Source organism: Cavenderia fasciculata, assembly GCF_000203815.1.
Source record: "Cavenderia fasciculata unplaced genomic scaffold Scf_Dfasci-F-a-25c12.r2-5, whole genome shotgun sequence".
NCBI lineage: Eukaryota > Evosea > Eumycetozoa > Acytosteliales > Cavenderiaceae > Cavenderia > Cavenderia fasciculata.
The window spans coordinates 3947037-3971198 of record NW_004457729.1 but is presented as its reverse complement, the minus strand read 5'-3'; the positions used below and the strand labels follow the sequence as shown (position 1 = coordinate 3971198).

At 32.0% G+C, this 24162-nt stretch overlaps 14 protein-coding genes across 14 annotated transcripts; 6 read left to right on the top strand and 8 right to left on the bottom strand.

The window, feature by feature from the left end:
- Window positions 1-167: 167 nt before the first annotated feature.
- On the bottom strand, window positions 168-862 carry DFA_01927 (uncharacterized protein; the record flags this gene model as incomplete). The annotated part of the gene is made up of 2 exons (XM_004359832.1): window positions 168-780; window positions 852-862. 2 exons carry the CDS (start codon window positions 860-862, stop codon window positions 168-170), a joined length of 624 nt encoding a protein of 207 aa, XP_004359889.1.
- A 253-nt stretch (window positions 863-1115) lies between these two features.
- Window positions 1116-2356, top strand: DFA_01926 (uncharacterized protein; the record flags this gene model as incomplete). The annotated part of the gene is made up of 3 exons (XM_004359831.1): window positions 1116-1811; window positions 1917-2000; window positions 2060-2356. 3 exons carry the CDS (start codon window positions 1116-1118, stop codon window positions 2354-2356), a joined length of 1077 nt encoding a protein of 358 aa, XP_004359888.1.
- A 64-nt stretch (window positions 2357-2420) lies between these two features.
- DFA_01925 (uncharacterized protein) lies at window positions 2421-3641 on the bottom strand (the record flags this gene model as incomplete). The annotated part of the gene is made up of 4 exons (XM_004359830.1): window positions 2421-2946; window positions 3029-3201; window positions 3282-3515; window positions 3588-3641. 4 exons carry the CDS (start codon window positions 3639-3641, stop codon window positions 2421-2423), a joined length of 987 nt encoding a protein of 328 aa, XP_004359887.1.
- A 269-nt stretch (window positions 3642-3910) lies between these two features.
- Window positions 3911-6096, bottom strand: DFA_01924 (uncharacterized protein; the record flags this gene model as incomplete). Its single annotated transcript, XM_004359829.1, has 4 exons — window positions 3911-5122; window positions 5188-5400; window positions 5490-5951; window positions 6058-6096. 4 exons carry the CDS (start codon window positions 6094-6096, stop codon window positions 3911-3913), a joined length of 1926 nt encoding a protein of 641 aa, XP_004359886.1.
- A 374-nt stretch (window positions 6097-6470) lies between these two features.
- Window positions 6471-7771, bottom strand: DFA_01923 (uncharacterized protein; the record flags this gene model as incomplete). The annotated part of the gene is made up of 2 exons (XM_004359828.1): window positions 6471-7588; window positions 7726-7771. The coding sequence occupies 2 exons, from the start codon at window positions 7769-7771 to the stop codon at window positions 6471-6473; spliced, it is 1164 nt and encodes a 387-aa protein (XP_004359885.1).
- A 480-nt stretch (window positions 7772-8251) lies between these two features.
- On the bottom strand, window positions 8252-9894 carry DFA_01922 (uncharacterized protein; the record flags this gene model as incomplete). The annotated part of the gene is made up of 2 exons (XM_004359827.1): window positions 8252-9414; window positions 9876-9894. 2 exons carry the CDS (start codon window positions 9892-9894, stop codon window positions 8252-8254), a joined length of 1182 nt encoding a protein of 393 aa, XP_004359884.1.
- A 100-nt stretch (window positions 9895-9994) lies between these two features.
- On the top strand, window positions 9995-11398 carry DFA_01921 (uncharacterized protein; the record flags this gene model as incomplete). The annotated part of the gene is made up of 4 exons (XM_004359826.1): window positions 9995-10465; window positions 10572-10648; window positions 10764-10897; window positions 11364-11398. 4 exons carry the CDS (start codon window positions 9995-9997, stop codon window positions 11396-11398), a joined length of 717 nt encoding a protein of 238 aa, XP_004359883.1.
- A 627-nt stretch (window positions 11399-12025) lies between these two features.
- DFA_01920 (uncharacterized protein) lies at window positions 12026-13549 on the top strand (the record flags this gene model as incomplete). The annotated part of the gene is made up of 4 exons (XM_004359825.1): window positions 12026-12633; window positions 12723-12897; window positions 12938-12974; window positions 13542-13549. 4 exons carry the CDS (start codon window positions 12026-12028, stop codon window positions 13547-13549), a joined length of 828 nt encoding a protein of 275 aa, XP_004359882.1.
- Window positions 13550-14256: 707 nt separating this feature from the next.
- Window positions 14257-16203, top strand: allB1 (allantoinase; the record flags this gene model as incomplete). Its single annotated transcript, XM_004359824.1, has 1 exon — window positions 14257-16203. One exon carries the CDS (start codon window positions 14257-14259, stop codon window positions 16201-16203), a length of 1947 nt encoding a protein of 648 aa, XP_004359881.1.
- Window positions 16204-16424: 221 nt separating this feature from the next.
- On the top strand, window positions 16425-17287 carry DFA_01918 (uncharacterized protein; the record flags this gene model as incomplete). The annotated part of the gene is made up of 3 exons (XM_004359823.1): window positions 16425-16685; window positions 16776-17036; window positions 17102-17287. 3 exons carry the CDS (start codon window positions 16425-16427, stop codon window positions 17285-17287), a joined length of 708 nt encoding a protein of 235 aa, XP_004359880.1.
- A 99-nt stretch (window positions 17288-17386) lies between these two features.
- Window positions 17387-17713, top strand: DFA_01917 (uncharacterized protein; the record flags this gene model as incomplete). Its single annotated transcript, XM_004359822.1, has 1 exon — window positions 17387-17713. One exon carries the CDS (start codon window positions 17387-17389, stop codon window positions 17711-17713), a length of 327 nt encoding a protein of 108 aa, XP_004359879.1.
- Window positions 17714-17856: 143 nt separating this feature from the next.
- DFA_01916 (uncharacterized protein) lies at window positions 17857-18691 on the bottom strand (the record flags this gene model as incomplete). Its single annotated transcript, XM_004359821.1, has 3 exons — window positions 17857-18157; window positions 18237-18424; window positions 18509-18691. 3 exons carry the CDS (start codon window positions 18689-18691, stop codon window positions 17857-17859), a joined length of 672 nt encoding a protein of 223 aa, XP_004359878.1.
- A 308-nt stretch (window positions 18692-18999) lies between these two features.
- DFA_01915 (uncharacterized protein) lies at window positions 19000-20887 on the bottom strand (the record flags this gene model as incomplete). Its single annotated transcript, XM_004359820.1, has 6 exons — window positions 19000-19309; window positions 19375-19565; window positions 19623-19807; window positions 20128-20384; window positions 20454-20641; window positions 20702-20887. 6 exons carry the CDS (start codon window positions 20885-20887, stop codon window positions 19000-19002), a joined length of 1317 nt encoding a protein of 438 aa, XP_004359877.1.
- A 571-nt stretch (window positions 20888-21458) lies between these two features.
- Window positions 21459-23907, bottom strand: DFA_01914 (uncharacterized protein; the record flags this gene model as incomplete). The annotated part of the gene is made up of 3 exons (XM_004359819.1): window positions 21459-23372; window positions 23455-23714; window positions 23895-23907. The coding sequence occupies 3 exons, from the start codon at window positions 23905-23907 to the stop codon at window positions 21459-21461; spliced, it is 2187 nt and encodes a 728-aa protein (XP_004359876.1).
- Window positions 23908-24162: the final 255 nt, after the last annotated feature.

The following is a 24162-nucleotide window of genomic DNA, read 5'->3' as shown; positions in this document are numbered from 1 at the left end:
CAAATAAATATAATATTGTTTGGACTATATATATATCTATATATTGAGATAATTTAAATATTCGGAGGGTAAAATGATATATATTTATCACTTGGATTTTCCTATATTTTTTTTTGATCAAAATTACAAGACAATAGTCCATTTTTTTTCTATCCTTCTTTTTTTTTTTAACAACAACTAAATAAAGTAGTTTTCTTTTCTTTTATTAATGTAACTGGAGTTGGATTTGACCATGGTTTTGATTTTTTCAAATAAAGTAGATCAACAATAGTGTTGAATGTTTCATCAATTCCAATATTTTCTTTTGCACTTGTTTCATGATAACTTGATATTTTGTGTTTTCTAGCCCATGCAGCTGCTTCATCTTCAGTGATTTGTCTTTTATCCATCATATCACATTTTGTTCCTACCAATGTTAGGATGGGACCATCAACAGAATTTAAAACAACTTTTTTTTGTACATCTTCTATCCAATATTCAAGTTCATCAAAACTCTCTCTGTTTGTCAAATCAAATGCCAATATGATTGCATTTGATCCTCTATAGTATGAATGAGTGATATTTCTAAACCTCTCACATCCATTTGGAGGAAGCCACACCATCAATTTTGTGATGGTTCCATCTTTTTCTTTCATCATTTTGACCTTAAAGTCTACACCATAAATTTGTTGAGAATTTGGTCTATACAATCCATCGGCATATCTTTGAACAAAAGATGAAATACCATATCCTTTTCTTGAACTACCTACTACTACTACTTTAAAAACTGTATCTCTTACTCTTAAAAAAAAAAAAAAAGATGATTAATATAAATAATATAATTATTCTTTTTAAAATCTTTTTGTACTTACAATTCTGTCATGATGTTTTATTATATATATAATCTATAAATAAATATTCTTATTTGGTTTGTCAATATATTAAAAAAACATATGCGATCTGATATTTATATCTTTTTGATCAAAATTGAAAACTTCACAGAATTCTGATTCTCAACCGAATTTGTTTTAAAGAAAGGCCGAATCATTTTTTGTTGTAAAAGAGATCATTGAATTGAATCATTCAATGTTTGGTTCATTTATATTTCCTTCTTTAGTAGAATTACCATTATTATTATGTCTACTAGTAGTATAACATTTATTACAATTTTTAGACTCTCAGTTACAAGACATGTGATATTCAACCAAATAGAAGAGATATCGAATCAAATTAGTCAAAACCAACAACAACAACAACAACAATCAAAAAGAAAAAGGAATGAATCAAGAAAAGGAAAAGAGATTATAAAACTTAAAGATTTTGCAATGATTGCAGATTATGCAATGCCATGGGACTTTATAAAACACTATTTACCAGCATATGCTATAGATCAAGATGGTTTTCAACCAAGACTAAAAACCATCTCTCGCTATTGTAGACACCCCAATGCTACATTATCGACACTAGAACATCTTTTAGAATGGTCACCAGATTATCATCCCAACAAGGAAAAGGATATTCCCAAAGGAACCAATCAAGCATGTAGAATTGCAAAGGCAGGCCACACAGACATACTAGAACTACTTGTCAAAAGATACCCAAAAATGGATTTAGAATTCTCAATGTCATCTGCAATTAAACGTGGACATTTATCAACTATACAGTTCTTAAATACTTGTAAAAGAGTACGTTGTTCTACCTTTCAAATAGATTATGCCGCTAAATTTGGACGATTTGATATTTTAAAATTCTTACATGAAAATAGAACTGAAGGTTGTACTGTTAATGCTTTGGATAATGCTGCTTCAAATGGCCATTTGGATATTGTAAAGGTAAATATAAATATATAAATATATATAAATTAATATATATATTTCAATTTATTAATTCAATTTATTAATTAATTAATTAATTTAATTTATTTCCATAAACTATAGTTTTTGCATGAAAATAGGACTGAGGGTTGCACAAAGAAAGCTATGGATGAATCTGCCAAGAATGGATATATTGAAATATTAAAGGTATATATTATAAATATAATTATAATATAATTATTTTAATTAAATTTATTTTTAAATAGTTTTTACATTTAAATCGTACAGAAGGATGTACAACAAATGCAATGGATTTTTCTGTGATTAGTGGTAGAACAGATATTGTAAAGTTTCTAAACGAGAATAGAACAGAAGGATGTACCAATTTTGCACTTACAGTTAATCCAACCGACTCTGACCCTCATTTTGAAACGATTCATTATATTTTATCCAACAAACTAATCAACAGTTTCATGATCCAAAAATTACAAGAAGCCAATTCACCATATTATGAAATTATTCGAGTTGTTGCTAGACATTTTAATACAACTTATCATAATTAGAAATATATATTAAAATACGTGTTATTGATTATTTATTTATTTAGAGTTTTTTAATTATTGTTGTTTATTGAGGTTGGTAAGCAGCAATGATAAATGTTTCAGATGGAAGATTATTTGGAATGACAGCAGTGGTGACAGTAAAGCTGGTCAAGTCAAGAATATCATAATGGAGTTTAGAACCAATAACGTTTAATATGGTGATAGTACCTGTAACTGGATCAAATACAAATGGTTGAACCGAGTTGGATCCTTTAAGACTTGGCTTTGAAGTTTTGTTGTTGTAAACTGGCTTCATGGCACCTGTTTCAAAATCAACCAACAGAATCTCTGCACCATGTTTGTAAACAGAACGACAAACAAACAATTGACCATTGTAAGCATATAATTGAGTGATACCAATGAATTTGTTGACAGTACCTTGAAGTGTTTGGTTGGTAACTGTTTGACTAGCAAATGAGTACTTTACCATGGTTTGTGATTTATCTTGACTTGAAAAGTAAACATAGAATGAATTGGTAGAAGGATCATATGATCCAACTGGTGCAATATTTGATCCCTTTGTATTTGGTTGGACAAGAACAATTGGTTCACTAAACATTAAATAATATAAATAGTAGTTAGACACAATCAAATCAATTTAATTATTCTATCTCTATTTATATTTATACATACGCATTTGCATTTTGACCAAAACCAAAAGTTAATAAAGCGATGGCAGGAATACCACTTGATCTAACTCCAGCAATATAGGCAATTTCATTTTCAGTATCCCAATAGATTGGTTGGAATGTAAAATCAAACAAAAATGTACTACCTGATTGATATAAATCAGAGATTGTATAATTCTAATAGAAAAATGAGAGATAGTAGTAGTAGAGTTAAACATTGGTCGATTTAATATTTGTTTTGATTTGCTAATAATTACATTTGGAGTAAAAGCAGTAACAGACATTTCATTATTTTGATTTGAAGTAAGCATCAAAAAGGTACCACGATCATCTTGAGCTTGAGTTGTCAAGAAACCATAAAGAATCTCTTCTTCTTGATTTGGAACTGTGAAATTTGCATTGATTGATCCATCAGCCAATGAAATTGCACCAAATGTTATATCATAATATGGTGATTCCCAAAGGAATTGAAGGTATTGTGGTTGGCATTGCTACGCACAAATGAAACAATGATTAATATAATAAAAGTAAAATCATCATCTTTTAGTTTTCTAAAAACATACAACATAACCAATAATTGATAATAAAGTTAAAAGAAGAGTGATCTGTATTTTCATTCTATAATTATCTCTCTTAAATGATTGTTACAAAAGATTTATAAGATAATGAAAGTTAAAGCTATAATAGTCAAAGGGTTTAAAAAGACTATGCAACAGGCGAGAGATACGTCATCATGTTTCGTGGAACAAGATATTTTAAATTTGGATATTTTCGGGATATGATTTGTCGTGCAATCCAAAGTCACCGGTTATCTCTTGGAAAATTTGTTCATTTCTACAAATTTGATTTATTAATAATACATTATAATATTTGCTTGATTGTCTTTTCATTCTAAAAGGAAATTTCTAATATGATGAAGATTTGAAGGTTTACTTTTCGAAATGGTATTATGAAAATCGAGTTGAAATAGATGTTGTTTGAGAAGTTGGGTGGTATGAGGTTCTAGGTTGTGGTTGGCTAGGACATTGAAACAATCGTCGTAAAGTGCAAATGTCTCATCTGTTACAATGGATTTATGTAATTGACAGTAGAGCAATAGTAGACCTTGTTCGGTCAATTGTTTAAACTGATCGTCCGAGAGTATCTGGTCGACCAATCCCCGAACATTAAATATTAAATGTTGTGCTATGAAATCGTCGACTTGAAATTGTTTGTCGACGGGGACGTCATTTCCCGATTGTGTCTGATCGACACATTTAACCGATGCATAGTCTAATACGAGTTTGGTGAGATGCTGAGTAATGTGACAGGCAAGTATCTTTTCAATCGAAGCTGTTTTTGATACATCGTATAGAGTGTATAGTACCAAATACATGATACGATAGTTTTGTGAAGATGATTGTAACAACCGTTTGAGAATGTCAATTGTGGCATCAAATGTATAAATATTATTGTTGGTGTGTAGACTATTTACATTGAATATGGTCAACAGCAAGTCATCCACCACTTCTAGTAAATATTCTTCCGTTTGTTCGTGAATGATGCTATTTCCCTTTTCACTAATATCCAATAGTTGTTTGGTCAATTGATTTAATGTATCTATACTATATTGATCCAACCTATATTGTCTAATAATAGCTAGAGTAGAGTCTGGATGTAATGTAATGTTTTGTAAAAACAGACAAAAATCTCTTGTACATTTCTTGTCAGACATAAAGTTTCGACATGCATACTCGCACATAATTTCAACTACATTCCAATCCAATGGTGGTTCAATCGATGTGATATCTGTAAAAAATGATGTTATATAGTCTAGTTGAGTTGCTTTCTTGTCCATCATGTCATAAATGTGATCCATCAATCCATACTCGTGCACTAATGTATCTCTCCATTCAACCTTGGTTGCAGTTAAATTACCAACAATCAACAATGAATATTCCAATACCAACTCTAGATTCTCTTGTTGATGATTTGCAAATATACCACCAAGAAATTTTAAATGTTCATTTGTTATCATCTCTTGATCCTTTTCTAATAATGTCATTAATTTCATCTTTTCTCTAAATGTTAAATTTGCTATTAATCTTGATACATTATTCTAAAAAATAAAAAAGTAAATATTAATATTAAACAAAAATATTATTATTATTTTTTTTTACATACACAAATTAAATGAATATATTTTGTATCTTTATGATTTGATAGAATAGAATCAAAAGAATCTTTAAAGATGGTCATCAATGGTTCAACATTTACAATGAATCCATGACAATTCCAACCATTTCCAATATAAAATAAACCTCTAATTCCAATCAATGAAAATAATTGTTTTTTATCATCCTTTATATCCTCCAACATTATTGGTAATAATGTAAACTAGAAATAGAAATAGAAATAGATAATTAGTTTAAATTAATTTAAAAAGGAGATTAAATTAATTAATTTAATTTAATTTTTTTACATACAGTATGATTTAAAAAAGGAATTAATTGATTTGATAATTCTGATTCATTAAATGATTCATTATCTTGATCATCATATAATAAGAAAAGGTCGGGCAAATCTTTAAATGATCTATATTTTAGAAATAGTTGTAATTGTTGACCGGGAACCTTTTCTCTTTGTTTTAATTCTTGTAAAAGTTGTTTTCTATCTTTTGATTTATGGTGACCACAGTAATCCTTTAATCGATTGAGTATGGCCAATGTAAGTATCCAACAAGTAACAAATACTTTGTAATCTTGAACTAGGTGTTGATCATCATCGGGTGTACAAAACCTCTTGTCTAGTATTTCGACAATATCATAACACGATACAACCTCTTCTCTTGTAATCTCCAATTCTGCATTCATTACATCTGAACATTCTATAATCTTATTGTATAATAAATCTATACATTCTTCAATTGATTCTACATTATAAATTATCTAAAATTAAAACAATAAAAAAAGTTAGATCAAAGATATAAATATATATCTATATATCTCTCTCTATATCTATAATATATAATATATAATATATCTCTATATTTACCTCTAAAGTATTTTTAAATCTATCAATCTCTTCTGTCATTTGATCATATTCATACGATCGATTATATACAAATATATAATATATCTAACTAACTACAAAAAGAGTGACAGTGAAGAATGAAGGAATGAAAGTTCAACAAAATAGTAAAGTTCAACAAAATGTTCCCCAACAACACCCTACTCACTCTTAATTAAATTTTAAAAGATGTATGAATGAATAGAAACATTTAAAATAATATATTATATAAAGTATATAGATCTATTTACATTTATTTATTTGATTGATTGATTGATTGAATGATACCAATAATATTATAAAAATGATTTATTTGTTATAATATTTTAATATATATATTTATGTTTGGTTGGTTGGTTGGCGTGATAATACTAATATACTATATTATTTGTTACTGTTTAGGCATGACTGTATGGTGGAGTGCAGGTAATAGCAATCATTTGATTTTGATAGCATTGTTGAACATTCTTACCTTGACCAGAACCATTGGGCATGATGGAACAACCATTTAAGTTGGATGAACCAGAACCACCGGTGGCAGAGGAACCAGAGGTAGCAGTACCACCAGACCCGGTCATACCAGTGGTTGGAATATCCATATTGGAACCGAATGGGTCACCAGAGGAATACTTGCCAGTTGACAAGACACTACCACCAGTACCGCTATTGACCATTCCATTAGCAAAGGTCGACCAGCTATTATAGGTTGCATTACAGACGACGATACCAAAGGCATTAGAAGTGACAGTACTACCACCAGATGAACCAGTACCAGTACCAAATCCAGATCCAGTTTGGATACCACCAGCACCTGATCCAATACGGTTAGATGTTGCTTTAGCTTCAAAATCTTCAAAGTTGGCTTGGTTGTCGGCTTGATCAAAATTGATTTCATCGAGGAATTCAAAGTATCTATCTAGGATATCAACGGTTGAAATCTTGCTGTTAAAGTTGTGAGCACGTAATACTGATCCAGAGTTACCAGTTGAACCGGAACCTGAACCTGATCCAGAGGAACCAGATCCAGAAGAACCAGAGGAAGCAGTAGCAGAGGCAGAAGTAGATGGCATGGTACCTCTCCAGATAGACATACACTTGTAAGATGGAATCCAACGGAATAATTGGATTTGTTTGTTGGAACTACAACTGCTGAAGGTTGAGATGGACAATGAACGGATGGGGTAGGTTGGCACGGTCGATGAACATGTGTAGGTCTTGTAGAAGCCAGTGATGGACGAGACGGTGTTACAGACACCCGATGTATACTCGGTGGTGTTGGTTACGGTAGTTTGACATGCTTGATCTTTGAATTGTTGGACAGTGACGACATTGTTGGCACCACAAGATACTTGTTGTCCTCTAACACACCCACCCGATTCCATAGAGATACCACCGATACTTGAACTATCCAATGTACATTTTGGTTCATTGAATGTTTCAACAGTTACCCATGATGTGGTTGCTGGTGCATTGATATGCGAAGAATAAGCACCAGCTACAATACTGAAAAGTGCTACTAATAAAAGTAATAATGAATGATCTCTCATCTCTCCTCTAATAAATAATAATAATTATATATAATTATATGTGAATGATGATGAAGGTGAATAAGATAATTATGTGAGTTTTTATAGTTTTTGAATTTGAATCTACGAACCCAAGCTTCATGTCCAAAATTGATCTTTGAGATATTTTTCATTGTTTTTCGAGCTTTGGCGGGGATAAGAGAAAAGTTGTTCGAACATTTCATGGGTCCCCACTCTTGAAATGAAAAGTGTATGCAAGGAGTGTGAAATAGAAGAAGAAACTTCTTCGACTCTAGTCGTCGTTGAAGTTGAAGTGTCACTTTTCCGGGCATCGGGGTAAAGACCATCAGTCACATTGATATTTAACCCCCAGGCACCTCTTTTAAATGATTCGGGTGTTACTTTTGCCCATTATTATTATTTAGAATGAATCTCATTACCAACCTTTTAAATCAAACCCTGGTATCGTATTTGTATAGAAGTAAAAGAAGTAGTGAGAGAAGGTATTATTATTATTATTATTATTAATATTATTATTCTCTATTCTATATTCTTCAATTCTATTGCAATTCTATATTCTAATTCTAAAGTTATGAAAAAAAAAAAAGAATATCAATCGAAATTTTGATCACCATTATTATTATTTTATTTGTTTAGGAATGATACGGTGGAGTACAAGTAACAGATAATAATTCATTTTGATAGCATTGTTGTATATTCTTTCCACCACCAGCAGAGTTGAATTGAATGGAACACCCATTTTGAGTGCCCGAACCTGAAGATGAGCTTGATCCTCCTGAACTTCCAGAACCTGAACCACCTGAACCTGAACCTCCCGATGCACTAGTACTAGTACTTGGAATATCCATATTTGAACCGTATGGGTCACCAGATGCATACTTGCCGGTAGACAAGATACCACCAGCAGTACCAGAAGTGGTAGATGGTAAAACTCCATTGTCATAGGTGAGAATGGCATTATCAGTTTGGTTACAAGCAACAATACCAAATGAGGCCCAGTTTGGTTGAGCACCACTACTTCCAGTTGTACCTGTACCAGTTCCAAATCCTGTACCTGTTAAACCACTACCTGTACTTCCTAATCTACCTCCTGATCCACTACCTAATCTTTCCTCTTCCTGATTATCATTATTATTAAAATTGATAGAATCTAGGAAATCAAAATATTTATCCAATATATCCATTGAATTAATCTTCAAGTTGATATGGTTGTGTGAACGTAAAACTGATCCTGATGATCCTGATGATCCTGATGATCCCGAAGATGCAGATGCAGATGCAGATGCAGATGTTGGAGATACCGAAGTTGCTGATGCTGATGCTGATGTGATAGATGCAGCAGATGTAGGAGTACCAGTACCAGTACCACTAGTAGAAATGAAACCTCTTTCAATGGCCATACACTTGTAAGATGGGATCCAACGGAAACCAGTGAGTAGGTTTGGACTGAGTTTACAAGCACTATAAGTAGAGATGGACAATGAACGAATTGGATATGATGGAGTTGCAGCCGAGCAGGTATAAGTCTTGTAGAAACCATTGACCTGAGACACAGTGTTACATTCACCCGATGTATATTCGGTAGAGTTGGCGACAGTAGTTTGACATTCTTGATCTTTGTATTGCTGAACAGTGACGACATTATTGGCACCACAAGATACTTGTTGTCCTTTGACACAACCACCCGATTGTAAAACGATACCTCCAATACTTGAACTATCCAATGTACATTTTGGTTCATTAAAAGTTTCAATGGTTACCCATGATGATGATGATGATGATTGTGATTGAACAACTATAATTGTAAAAAACAATAATGATACTAAAATTAATACTCTATTCATCGCTGTGTGTGTATAATTTAAATTATATATATATATTTCAATATAAATATATAACTAAGAGTTTGAAAGAATAGATATTGAATGAATTGAATTGATGATCTTCATGGTTGGACTTGTCTTTTAAATAGTTGTTGGTTTAGAAGATATTATAATGTCTGTGAGAGCCATTTCAAAGCAAGAATCAGATACCTCCTAATCAGATAATCAAAAAATATCTTGTTAGGATAGGTGTTTTACTGTTCCGACTGAAATTTCTATAATATTGTCGGGGATGATCACGAGGACGACGACAATTGAAAGAAAGAGTCTGTTGACAATAGAACAGGCAAACAACTTTGATACATACTATTCAAAAGTTAATTATTGTTATTATACATATATGTATCATTACGAAGTATACTAGTAATATTACAATGAATGATACGTATCATGAGAGTGACTGTGAAGAAGAATAGTGTGAATAAAATAAAAAAAAACAAGGAATAATTAAATGCTTTTGCACTCAAAAATAAATCAATACTTAATATTACGATGAGTAACAACAATAATAATAATAATTATAATAATAATAATAATAATAATAATAATAATGAAAAGCAACAAGATGATATAGTAGTAAATACAACTACAGCTAGTAGTAGTAGTAATAGTGTTAATAATAATAATAATAATAATACATCAGCAGCAGGAGAGACGACTACGAATTTAGAAAGTAATATTAAACAAAGAAAGAATGTTGATTTAAAAAAGAGTCAGAATGCTCTTCGTCGTAGTCAGATGCATCATAGTAGTAATCTACCTTTACCATCTCCATCATCTCTACGTCGTTCATCTCATAATCTAAATGCTAGTACTAGTAATAATAATACAAGTAATAACAATCTAAGGGACACTACAATAGATGAAAAGAGACATCGATTGAGAAAGTTATTATTCTCAAAGATTTTAGAGAATAAAGGTAGTGTTGCTAGAGACCATCTTGCAAATGAACGTACTTATTTGGTAAATAATAATAATAATTTAATAATAATAATTAAAAGATATCTTTAGGTATTTATTAATTCATTTTATTTGTACACCTTTATATATTTTAATTAATTAAATTTAGGCATGGTTAAGAACAGGATTAAGTTGTATAGCATTAGGTGTAGCTTTGGCTAAATTAGGAACTTCTAGAGCAGGTTAGTTATTTCGTTTTAAAACAACAACAAGTAATAATAATAATAATAATTAATTAATTTCAATAATTTTTAGGAGGAATAATATTTGTAGTATTAGGGACCATTATTATACTTTATAGTCCTTTTAGATACTTTGTTGTTTATAAACAATTGTTAAAAGGAAAGTTTAGTCCAAACAGAGTTGGAACTATTGTTTTCATACTCTTGTGTCTTGGCGCTGCCATTGCCTCTTTGGTCATTGTCTTGGTTAATAGTCATTAATTAAATTTCATCTCATCCCATCCAATCATATCGCATTATCACACCTCACTTTGCACAGCAGCATCATCCAGAGCAGAGCATCGCCACCATCATCTCATACTGCGGCTACCACTCACCTCTCACAACATTGGTACCTGCCTTCTATGACCAAATGCGTCACATTGAACTGAATCATCACACCACAGTCACCCTATTACTCGCACAACCACCACACAAAAAGGAGAGAGAGAAGAGAAGAGTCACACCTTTCTTTTTGTCCGTTTGTTAAGTTTCGTCTTCTGTTAATAGAAGCTAGGAGAGATCTGTACTCTCTCGAACTGCCAATGGTATACCCCATCTTCTCTCTGACAGCGTCATTAGTCTTCGATTTCCCGAATTTTTAAAAATTCACAAAAAAGGAAAGTGGTCTCGAGACGTGATGATTCATTCACACCACCACCTCTCTTTAATTAATTTAGAGGTATTTAAATTGAAGGATTTTCCAGCAGAATAATTTGAAAATTAATTCAAAATAAGGCATAGATAAGATAATCGAGATCAACAAACAAATAAATTTTATTCGAAACAAACAACAACAGTAAAAAGTAGTCAACCCACTCCACTCCCCCACACCTCTCTACTACTAATTTAAAAAGAACAAACAACATTCGTAAAATATAAGTAGCTAACCTCTAGAAACAAACAAACAAACAAATCATCACATCATCATCATCATCACATCTTATAATATTAGTACAAATAATAAATAAATAAATAATAATTAATAGTCATAGCACAGCACAGTCAGAACAGTCACAAGCACAGTCATCAATCAGTAATAATCAAATAATTAAATTTAAAGAAAATAGTTCAAAGTAAAAATAGAATAGAAATCTATTCTCCAATATTTAGAAACTACAATAACAATAACAATAACATCAACCCCCAGGACACGTCACCAAAAACAAAAAAATAATAATATATAGAGAGTTGTACAAAAGTCTTGAAAATATAAGTTAAATTTTCACCCAGTGTCGACCGATTACAAATCGACATCGTCATCCGAATGGTTCACATTGCCCCAATATTTAATCGTTTTTTTCATAAAGTTGGTACTTTTTTAACACCAAACTTGAATAATATGGCCACTACCACGGAAATGACCCCTTCAACAATATCCTCATCCTCTGAGTCTCTGGACCAACAAATTCAAAACATATTAAATGATACAGATTTTTATATTCATAAACAACAACAACATCAACAACAACAACAAGTCGAAGAAGACAATCAACAACAACAACAACAACAAAAGCAACAAAAACAAGATAAAGATATGGAATTATTACAAAATCAAATAGATAATCTTTTAAATCAAGATGATGATGGAGATTCACCAATTCTTAGTATAGATGCTATTGAACAAGTTTTAACTACCATTCCATTAGATCCACCAATATCAACATCGTCGTCACTATCAAACAATGTCATTATAGTACCATCAGACCTTACATTTTACGTTTATAAAATACTTTCTTGGCTTTGGGAACACGATCCCAATTATTTAACCGAACAATATAGCGACCATACCATTCAATATCTAAAGTCAACTCTATCGAGTATCAAGAGTGTCTTGGATGCCCACGAAATCTCCTTTTCAATATTCCCAATAGTCCTTTTATATGCTAATCATTTTGTTCATAAATGTGGTATCAATCATAAACAATTATTTAATTTATTATTAACAAGGTATGTAAAAATATAAAGAAAAGTAAAAAGAAATGGTAGAAATGAATCAATATTAATTAATTTAATTTATTTATCTATATCTTTTTTAGTTCAATAGTATGTGTTAAAAATTATGGAGAGACAGTTAGAGTAGATTATAAAGTATTGGGTAAATTCTTTAATTATACACCAAAACAATTATGTGAAATGGAAAGGTTATTCTTACGGGGTATCAATTATGAACTATATCTAAAGAATAATGAAATCAAAGAGTTTTTAGATCAAGTAGAAAAAGATAAAATATTTTTTAATAGTCATAATATAGATTATAATTGTTAATCCAAATCCAAATCAAAATCTTTGTATATATATAAATAATAATAATAATAATAAAAAAGAAAGATAATAGTTTCTTTTAAATCAAACAAAATAGATAAAGTTTGGGGGGGTTATAATCAAGGGAGGGAGGGTTGGAAATTTATAAATTCAAAGTTTTAATTTTCAGACTGGAGAGATAAATATCTCAAACAATTTCTTTTGATTAATTTAAATAATTTAATCATTGTCGTGTGTATGTTTGTTGATCTTTTAAAAATAGATATGTGAAATTTTAGTTGTTTATTTATCTATCTGTATTCATATATATTTATATTTAATTATAATAATAATGTCATTTAATCCAAATGCTGAAGGTGGAGGCATCACCAAGCCCGTTATCCCAGGTGGTGGAACTCCACTTCCAATCAACAAAAAGCCTATTCAACCATGTTTGTATCATATCATATATATATATATTAAATACCTAGGTAGCAAGTAAAGGACTTTAAGTTACTAACAAAGTTATATGTTTTCTTGTACTTTTTCACTCTTGTACAATTCACAGCTCTCAAAAGAGACAGTCAATTCCTTATTTAAATATATATATATAGATATATAACAACGTTCAAATAAATAGGTATACTAGTAGTAGTAGTAGCTATAGCTTCAATGGTTGACAACACAACCATTCATTCTATCAAAACCAACATACACACAAAGTCTTAATGTCTTTTAAATGACTTTGCAATCAAGAATGAAGATATCTGTGCAGACTTATCTCTCAACTGTATGATATAAAAGTAATATATTAGTACTTTGGTTCAGGCAGTGGGTGAGGTGAGAGGATTAGAAGAGATAAATTTTTAGATATAATTATAAATAATCTTTAAAAGAAGGGAGGGGATAAATCAATATATCTCCTCTAAATAATCTATATATATATATATATATATGAAACTAATAGTTATAATGGGAATACATGTATATATACAGCAGGATGAACCTGAACTACGTCAGTTGTGAAAACACTGTCCTTCAGTTGTTGAGACAATTAGTCTTTGATTTTTTTTTACAACTGATTTATTGCAATTGTTCAATTCAATTTCGCCCTACTACAATTTCATTACAGCTCCACCTTGAAAACAAACATCATCGAACATACACACACACACTCACTCGTTTCCTTTTTCACAAGATAACTTAAAATCAAACGGTTTTATCATTCTATTCATCATCATCATCATTTTGTTGTTGTATTAACTAAACTATATTCTATTTATTATTTATTTATTTATTTATTGTATAATTATAAACAACAACTATACAATGACAATCAAACAAGCAATTAGAGGAAAAAAAGTATTATTTGCAGGAGAACAAACATTTAGAGAATGTACTATATTGATTGATCAAGATGGAGTTATTTCAGAGATCAAGGAATACCAATACGTACTACCAGAGGGTGTAGAGTTGATTAGAGATTGTGCAGACAATGAAGTTTTGATGGGTGGTTTGGTCGATAGTCACGTGCACGTCAATGAACCGGGTCGCACTGAATGGGAGGGTTTCCATTCGGCTACACATGCAGCTGCTGCCGGTGGGGTCACTACCATCATTGACATGCCACTCAACAGCTCACCCGTCACCACTTCCTTTGACCACTTGCAAACCAAGATCCAGTCGATGGAAGGCAAGTGTTTTGTAGATGTGGGTCTGCTTGGAGGAATCGTCCCCGGCAACCTCAAAGAGATCAAGCGAATGATTGTAGAGGGTGGCGTGGTTGGATTCAAGAGCTTTATGGTGCATTCGGGAATCGATGACTTTGAAGCAGTCAATCAAGCCGATATCCAAGCCGCGATGGTTGTCATGGAGGACTTGAAACAACAGAAAAAGGATGTGGTCATGATGTTCCACGCAGAGATTGCTGAACCGATCGACAAGGCCTGCGAAGGTCTCAAAGACAGCGACCCACATGCCTACAGCACCTTTTTGGCCAGTCGTCCAAAAGAATCAGAGAATCAGGCAATCGACTTGATCATCGAGTTGACCAAGGTGCAGCAGGTGCGTACTCATATCGTGCATTTGTCGTCGTCTGACGCTATTGCCAATTTGCGCAAGGCAATTGTAGAGGACAAGCTACCCATCACCGCCGAGACTACATTCCACTACCTCTTTTTCGAGTCGGAAAAGATACCAGACGGCAACACACTCTACAAGTGTTGTCCACCCATCAGAGAATCAGAGAATCGTGATGAGTTGTGGAAAGCACTTGACGAAGATATCGTCGGCTTGGTTGTATCCGACCATTCTCCATGCACCATCAATCTCAAGTTGTTAGAGAGTGGTGACTTTATGAAAGCATGGGGTGGTATCTCTTCACTTCAACTTGGTCTCAGTATCGTGTGGACTGAGTGCAAAAAGAGAGGTATTCCAATGTACCGTCTGACTGAATGGATGTCTGATGCTCCTGCACGTCTCGTCAACCTAAATGACAAAAAGGGGTCGATTGCAGTTGGTCGTGACGCCGACTTTGTCGTCTTTGACCCCGACCAATCGTTCACGGTCGACCAGTCACAACTCTATGTCAAGAATAGAGCGTCTCCCTACCACAGCTCTACACTCAACGGTGTCATCCTCGAGACTATCTTGAGAGGTCAGGTTATCTATAGTGTCAAGTCTGGACATGCCAAACAACCACACGGACAACGTGTAGTCCCCACCAACATCCACAGTAATCCTACCTACCCATCACCCTATCTTCCTCCCATCGCACGACTCAACCAAATGGATCGTGACAACTTTTTCAACGTCGTCCACTTGCTCTTTGAGACTGCTCCACCCCTTGCCAACGCTCTCTACGATGCCCGTCCATTCTCTAGTTACAACGACCTTATCGACGTGGCCGACACTATCATTCAAAAGTGCTCCGACCAAGACAAGATACTCATCATCAACGCACACCCACGTATCGGTGTCAATCCAGCCGACATCAAGACACAATCAACCCTCTCATTCCGCGAACAAGGTTGTGATAACGAACAACTAAATGAAGAGGTCGAACGTGTCTACCAAGCACTCCAACAATTAAACGAACAATACGAAACCAAGAATGGATTTAAATTTGTTGTATTTGTAGCTGGTCGTCCAAAATCAGAGATTGTAAAGGTACTAGAACAACGTCTACAAAATAATAATACTATGGATGAATTGAAAATTGGTCTCTCTGACATGACCACAATAGCTAGAGACAGATTAAAAAAATTAAATTTATAAAAAAATATAAAATATAAAATATATTAATATAATAAAATAATCAGATTGTACTACGCACAAATATAATGAAAATTAATTAATAAATTTGAATTACTTTTTAACTAACCCTACAACCACACTACGATGTAATTAGTTTGTTTACTTTTTTTTATTACAATGAACAAAATATTGGTTTGGTTATTTATTTATTATTTACTTATTTGTAACAATACTTAAGAGCAATGTCTAATAATCCAAGAGAAGCACTATCAATTGAACAAAGAGTTGCAAATCAATCAGATTTAGATGCATTAACATGTCCTATATGTTTGTCTCTAATGACTGCACCAATCAAACAATGTTTATCTGGTCATCTTGGTTGTGAGAGTTGTTTGGATCGTGTAGCAAGATCAACTGGTACTTGTCCACAATGTAGAACACCTATTTCAAATGGAAGATTGTCAAGATCATTACTTGCTGATCATATGTTATCATCACTAAGGGTATGTATATGTACTTGAACATCGGACCTAGTTCTATACTATTAAATTTAATAGTATACTCAAATATACTTTTTCTTCCATTTTTTTTAGGTTCATTGTGTAAATCAATTCAAATATAGTCAAGAAAGTAAGAAATGGGAAAAAGATGCAAGAGGATGTCAAGAGATTACAACTGTTGCTACATCCAATGATCACAAGACTATTTGTAGATATAATCTTTTAAAATGTGGACATCAAGGATGTGATGTTGAAGTATTAAAAGATGATATGCCTGGTCATCGTGCTCAATGTAAATACCAATCAAGAGAAAAGATATCATGTCCATTTGGTACTGATGTGTGTGCTTATACTGTAAGGAATTCATTCATTCATTAACTCAATTTATATTAATTATTTTTATTTTTAATTATTATTAGGGAACAAAGACAGAAGTTGATCAACATATTCTAGGTTCATTATCAAATCATATTAAAGCCAACAATCAAAGAGTGGATGAAAAAATTAAGTCAATGGAACTATCATTTGAAAAAAAGTTTAAGGAATTAATCAAGGTACAACCTATTGGTATTAAAATAACCACAATAACATCGAATCTATATTAATCAATCGATCGATCTGTCTATCTTTAGGAATCAAACAAACATACAGTGGTTCAATTTGAATGGGTAATTACAAACTACCTGTCCAAGTATAGGAAAAGTATGGATGCAGATTCAGATGATTTTCAAATGGGTGGTTTCACATGGCATCTAAATGCAAGCATGGGAAAACCTGGCGAACCTGATGAACTAGGGTTTTATCTGATTTTGAATGATGCCAATCATAAATTGGTCAAGGTGGATTTTGTGATAGACGTACAATTCCCTCGTCTACTAACTGCACCCAAAGGCCACATAGATTATGTTTTTAGACACAAGAGCAATGGATTTGGATATCCTCTCGGCTCACATCATGTAAACCATTTGAATCACAATGATTCTGTCACTGTTAAATTCAAAGGTCACGTCGTGACAGTCAAAAAAAACTAATCAATTAAAATAATAATAATACCATTTTTTTAAAAAAAAAACAACATTCTTGAATCTCTCTCTCTCTCTCTAGTGGATTTCCTTCCAACGACTAGCACCTGTCAAGTACTCAATCCAAGAGATATATCTAGATTTATATTTATTTATCTTTCTTGCCAACGACTAGCCCCCTTTCCTCTGATATACTCTTCACAAGCTTTTGGACCAACAGGTTCAAAATGAACCTGACTAGCAGGTACTGAAAATACTTCACCTCTAAATAATTGTAATTCATCATAAGAGAATATCCCTCCAGGATAGTTCACTCTCATTCCATAAATGATATTTGTTTGGAATATAATTGATGTTCCAACACCTAGTTTAATAGTTGTTTGAACTGGTTCATTTGATGGAAATGGATCTCCACCATGATACAATTTAGTAACCTGGTTTTTGGAATCACAACTATTAAATGAAGTATTTATTAGAATAGGAAAAAGAAGAGACAATTAACAAAGTTCTGGGGGTTTTTATGTTAACATACATATCAATGAATCTTCCAATAAAGGAGTTGCTTGGAATCCATCCTTTTAAATACGTAACAGGATATGTTTCAGGTTCATCCAAAGTAACATACTCAATGTATCGGTTGTAAACCGCTATTGGTTTGATCTTGAAATCAGTGTTTGGATAACCTGGATCAGTCACTATAACATCATCAAGCTTGGCATCCTTTAAAAAAATTATGTTTGAGAATACTTTTTTGAAATATTTCTTTTTAAATATTTTTTGTTGTTGATTTTGGGACAAACTTACAATCATTACAAATTGTTCTATTGGGTTCTTAATCTTTAACAGTTGGTCTACACCCAATACAGTCGATACCATTTTACTATTTTCCAAATCAAATGGATCAAGTAGAGCAATTTCTTTTGGTAATGGTTTGAATGATGTTGAATCCAGATTAACATTATGTTTAATATCTAAAGTATTGTCCATGTTTTTAAACATTTATAAAATAAATAAATAAATAAATAAATACTTATTCTTCTATATATTTATTGATTTGACAATATGATTCCTTTTTTTTAAAACAATTGGGTGGTTGGCGTTCGAAAATAGTTGTAAAATGTCCTCTTCAAAAAAATGGTTGATTTGTAAGATGGACCAGTTGGGTGGTTTAAAATCTGTTGGAGAACAACTAAAGTTAAAACTTCATCAAAATTAAATTAAAAATAAATATTTATTTTTTAAACAAAAGATCACACAGTTTATTATTTTTATGTCTGATGGAATTCTTTATTTTTTTAGATTTCTTTCCAACGACTAGCACCTTTACCTGTCAAATACTCTGAGCAGTCGATAGGATTGACAGGTTCATAGACAACATTATTGGCAGGGACGGAAAAAATATCATCTCTATACAATTGCACATGCATAAAACTAGGAGGGTTAGGATTCTCTCCTTTATCTTTCATCCTCATTCCATAAACAATGATTGTTTGGAATATAATGGATGTTCCAGCACGTAGTCTAATGGTTTTCTGAGCTGGTTCCTGTGTTGGAATTGAATCTCCACCGCTATACATTTTAGTAACTTGGTTAAATTTATCACAACTAAAAAAAAATAAAATTGTATTAGATTATAAATATTTATATATATTAATAATATCGTCAATTACAATTCAATAATTTTAGTAATAAATTGATTGCCTGGAACAAATCCTTTAAAATAAGAAATAGGGTATGCTTTATCAGGAGATTCCAAAGTAACATAATCAATATATCGGTTGTAAACTGCTATTGGTTTAATACTAATATTTTGGTTTGGAAAAGAGGGATCTGATGAGTTTACATCACCCAACTTGGCATTCTAAAAAAAGGTAAGAATTAAATAGATATATTTTAAAATTTTTCTCATCTAACTTACAATCATTACAAATTGATCATTTGGGTTCTTAATCTTTAATAATTGATCAACACCCAATTCAGTTAATACCATTTCACTATTATCTAAATCAAATGGATCAAGTATTTTAATACCTTTGGGTATTGACTTGAATGAGTCTAGATTTAATGTTTCTCCTATTTCTTTGTTGTCCATTTTACAAATAACTAAATAAATAAATGTATTTAGCTTTTTCACTCTATGATCAACTTTTATTATGGTAATTGTGAAAAAAAAATGGTTCTTTGTTTTTAAAAAAAAAGAGATGATGGGGGATGTAAAATGGCAAACTCCCATGGGGTTCCAAATGTAGGTTTTACTTGTAAGATGGAAATTCAATTAACTTTGTATTGAACAAAGTTGGAAGTGGAAATCTAAAAGACATGGTTTGAAATCTATAATGTTGGATTTTTTAAACAAATTATTTATTATTCTTTATTTTTTTCCTGCCAACGACTAGCACCTTTTCCCATGATGTACTCTCTACAAGCTTTTGGGGGAACTGGTTCATGGTGAACATGACTAGCAGGTACAGAAAATACCTCCCCTCTAAATATTTGTAGATCCAAAAAATAAGGGAATATAACACCTTCAATATGGGTCACTTTTTTTCCATAAATGATGATTGTTTGGAAAATCATTGAAGGACCAACTCCAAGATTAATAGAAGTTTGAGCGGGTTCATTTGATGGAAATGGGTCCCCACCTTCATACAGTTTAGTAACTTGGTTTTTTGAATCGCATCTATTTGATATGATACATGAATTTGTTTAGTTCAATTGAAGAGTCAACTAACAATAGTAAAATACCTACATATCAATTAATCTACCAATAAAGCTGTTACCAGGAACCCAACCTTTGAAGTAAGTTACAGGATAGGTTTCAGGTTCATCCAAAATTTCATATCCAATGTATCGGTTGTACACTGCTATTGGTTTGTAGTTGAATTCAGAGCCTTCATAATCTGGATCAGTAACTAGACAATCATCAAACTTTGCATTCTAAAAAAAATAAATAAATTGTGGGGATTACTATTTAAAAAAAAAAAAAAAACTACATACAATCATAACAAATTGATCGATTGGGTTCTTGATTTTTAAGAGTTGTGCTATACCCATCTCTGTTGATACCATTTGACTATTATCCAAATCAAATGGTTCAAGTAAAGAAATTTCTTTAGGGATTGGATTGAATGGTATGATTGAATCCACTTCTGTACAATTTATTCCAATTTCTTTTTTTTCCATGATTTTGACTTGACTTAATTATTCTTGAAAATACTTTATTTATTTAAATCAATAAAAGAAACAGTTGAAACTAGTTGAGAGGCAAGAAAGACCTTTTCATTTTTTAAATTTAATGGGTAAAATTAGAACCTCACACAATTTTACAAACCAATCTGTTGGGGAGGTTAAAAGTAGACTTGTAAGATGGCCTTTGAACTTTTCAATCTTCCATTTAATTGAAAACAACCAAGTGTCTTGTAAGATGGTAAAACTATTCTACTTAATCAAAATTTAAATTAAAAACAAATATTAAAACAATAGACTATAATTTTTCAATAGAAATAGGAGAAAGGTAATGAATGAAATGAGTAAACATGCTATCTATACCTTTAAATTAATACATACATTTATAAAAGAAAGGTCAAGATCCTTGTGATCAGAGATTGCAAAAAACTACAAGTGTTTGGTGCATAGAGTTAGTTGTTTGGTTTTTAAAAATTAAAAAAGGTTATATTTATTTACATTAAATTACATTTAGATTTTTGTTCTATTTGATCATCAATATTATTATTAGTATTATTATTAATATTATCTAAAAACTTGGGATAGGAAGGATATAACCAAAACTGATTGCTTTTTGAAAGATTTTCAATTGATCTGCAAATGAATAACTATTAATCCATCCTACTTTCTGATCAGAGCAAAACACCTCCATTAGAGTTGGATAGTGAGCAAAAGGATGATTATCTTCAAGGTACATGATTGAGGGACCACGTATTGGGTTGATCTGATGGTAAGGATTCAGAAGAAAAGTACCATAAATGTCAGCAATAAACTTTGCTCTTTTTGGGTTACAAACTTCTTTTGGAAGTAAAATGATACGTATAATAATATGAGCAACGGTAACGGCAGTTCGAGCATCTGTTATGACTATCTTTTTCCAAAATCGTTCAAACTGTTGGTCATCTGGTAGACGTGCCAAACTCGTCAATGATAAATGATCGTTGACTTGGATGGATAAACAATTGTCGAAAAGAAAATCCAAAGCTTTATAATTTCCATTTCGACAGGCAATTGCCAATATACATGTAAATATACTATGATTGGAGCCACCAAATAGACCTGAACGGGTTTCATTGGTAATGATATTATGGTCAAACAACCATTCTATATCATTGGCCAAAACAAATATACCAACCAACTGACAGTGGTCAATAATGTTGGGTCTGTAAACCAATCGAATAACCTTTGAAACAGACTCGTAATCGACTGCTGCCATATAATTGATAGAAAGGGAGAAATCACAGTTGAATTTAATAACAGGTATGGTTGACAAGGAGAATAAATATTCAATCGTTGGCACGCTTTGTGGTTTGATACAACTAATGTCAATCGTGAGAGTGGTGGTGGTGGTGGTGGTGTGATCTTGAAACTCTTGGAATCGTGGATGGTGTAGTAGAATGTCGATTGAAGATAGACTGTTACATTCTATTGCATAGCCGAGTAGTCTAGTAAAATTTTGGACTCGTAGTGGTAGTTTGAGAGCTGGAGGATCCAATTCGATCAAGGTATCTAGTTGATTGTCTTGGATGACAGTTTCAAGAAAAGAATCAAAGAGGGGTACTTTGAATCCCAAATCAATTAGTCTTGTGACCAAACCAACTGAAAAACATTTTGGATCAATGTTGTCGATGACCAGCTGGTCATTAAAAGTCTGATCTTGTCGTAATTGCTCTTGATAGTTTGATAGGATCAATTCAATTGCATCCAATCGACCATATGCAAGATTTTGTACCAACAATCCAATGACACGAATATGACCACGACGAGATATCTGTAAAAAATACTCCATGTAATCCAGATTTCCTTTTCCCGAGCCACCCAAACCATATGGGGGATTCTCTGGTATTGGTAGCATCTCCAACACCTCTTTTTTACCATGTTCCTCTAATACACGGAATATATCAAGATCTAGGCAAATTTCAATTAGTTTCTTTTCAGGTACATTCTCCACGATCCACTTTATCATCTCCAAATGATTATTCTCTACTGCTCCAATCAATACATCTTCAATAACATTGATTGAATATCTTTTAAATATATCTATCATCTGAAGAGTATAAATCATTTCTTCTTTGTTGTTGTTGTTGGAAAGTAAAGATGAAAATGAATTTTTAAATGGATGACGTGAAGGTGATGGTGATGATGGGTTTGGGTTATACAATTTAGATAGATATGATTCCAATTGATCACAGCCACCAAGTTTAATCAATACATTGATCATAGCATTTTGAAGAGATGGTACAAGTGTTGAAAAGTTTGCATCTCTCAATACGTAGAACATCTCGGTTGTGAATTGATAGAGACTGGTTGTAAAGTGTGGTCTGTATGATTGAAAGTCTTTTTTTGTTATACCAAGTCTATCAATTAAATATTTCATTGCAACATGATTATTCTTTTCAAATACAATATCAAATACCCAATATAATCTTTTAATATAATTATTCTATTCGAAATAGAGAAAAAGGCAATGAATAAGTAAAGATAGCATTATAACCTGATCAGCAAAGGGGGTTGGTTGTACATACCTTTAAAAAAGAAAGATGAATATGGTTGTTTATCTTTTTATATCTTTTTGATTGTTGATCAACCATTAGAATCAATTGATGAAACCGATCAAAGTGTTTGATGAAAAGATCAGTTCGACCATATTTGATATAATCGCGCAATGATTCTAAATCTTTGGATTTAGCAGTCTTTACAGCTAGTTGTCGATGAATACTAGTTACATGTTGGAATATTATTACTCTTAGTTGTTTATTATTTAATATATGCTTTATTAAACTATCTATCATCAAAATTAACAAAGGTGTATCTGTTCAAGAAAAGAAAGAAAGAGAGTTTGCAAAAATAAAAATTAGTTAAAAACTAATAATAATTAATTATACAATCTTTTTTTGTTTTAGTTTTATCATTATTATTTTCCACCTGACATTACTTTCTAGGAACATGCATATAACAAACATACAATAAAATGACATATTCCCAAACCAGCAAATAGTGATCGAGCAGCATCACTATCAATCAAACAAAGAGCTGCAAACCAATTGACATGTTCTCAGAACATATGATGTCGGTCAATCTGATTTGGATACATTAACATGTTCGATATGTCTGCATCTGATGACTTCACCTGTCAAACAATGTGTATCTGGTTGTCAAGATATTACAAAAAATCGGTCACGTGCACCAATCACTGCAGTTGTACTCGTTGTTTGACGACGACGATCATCACA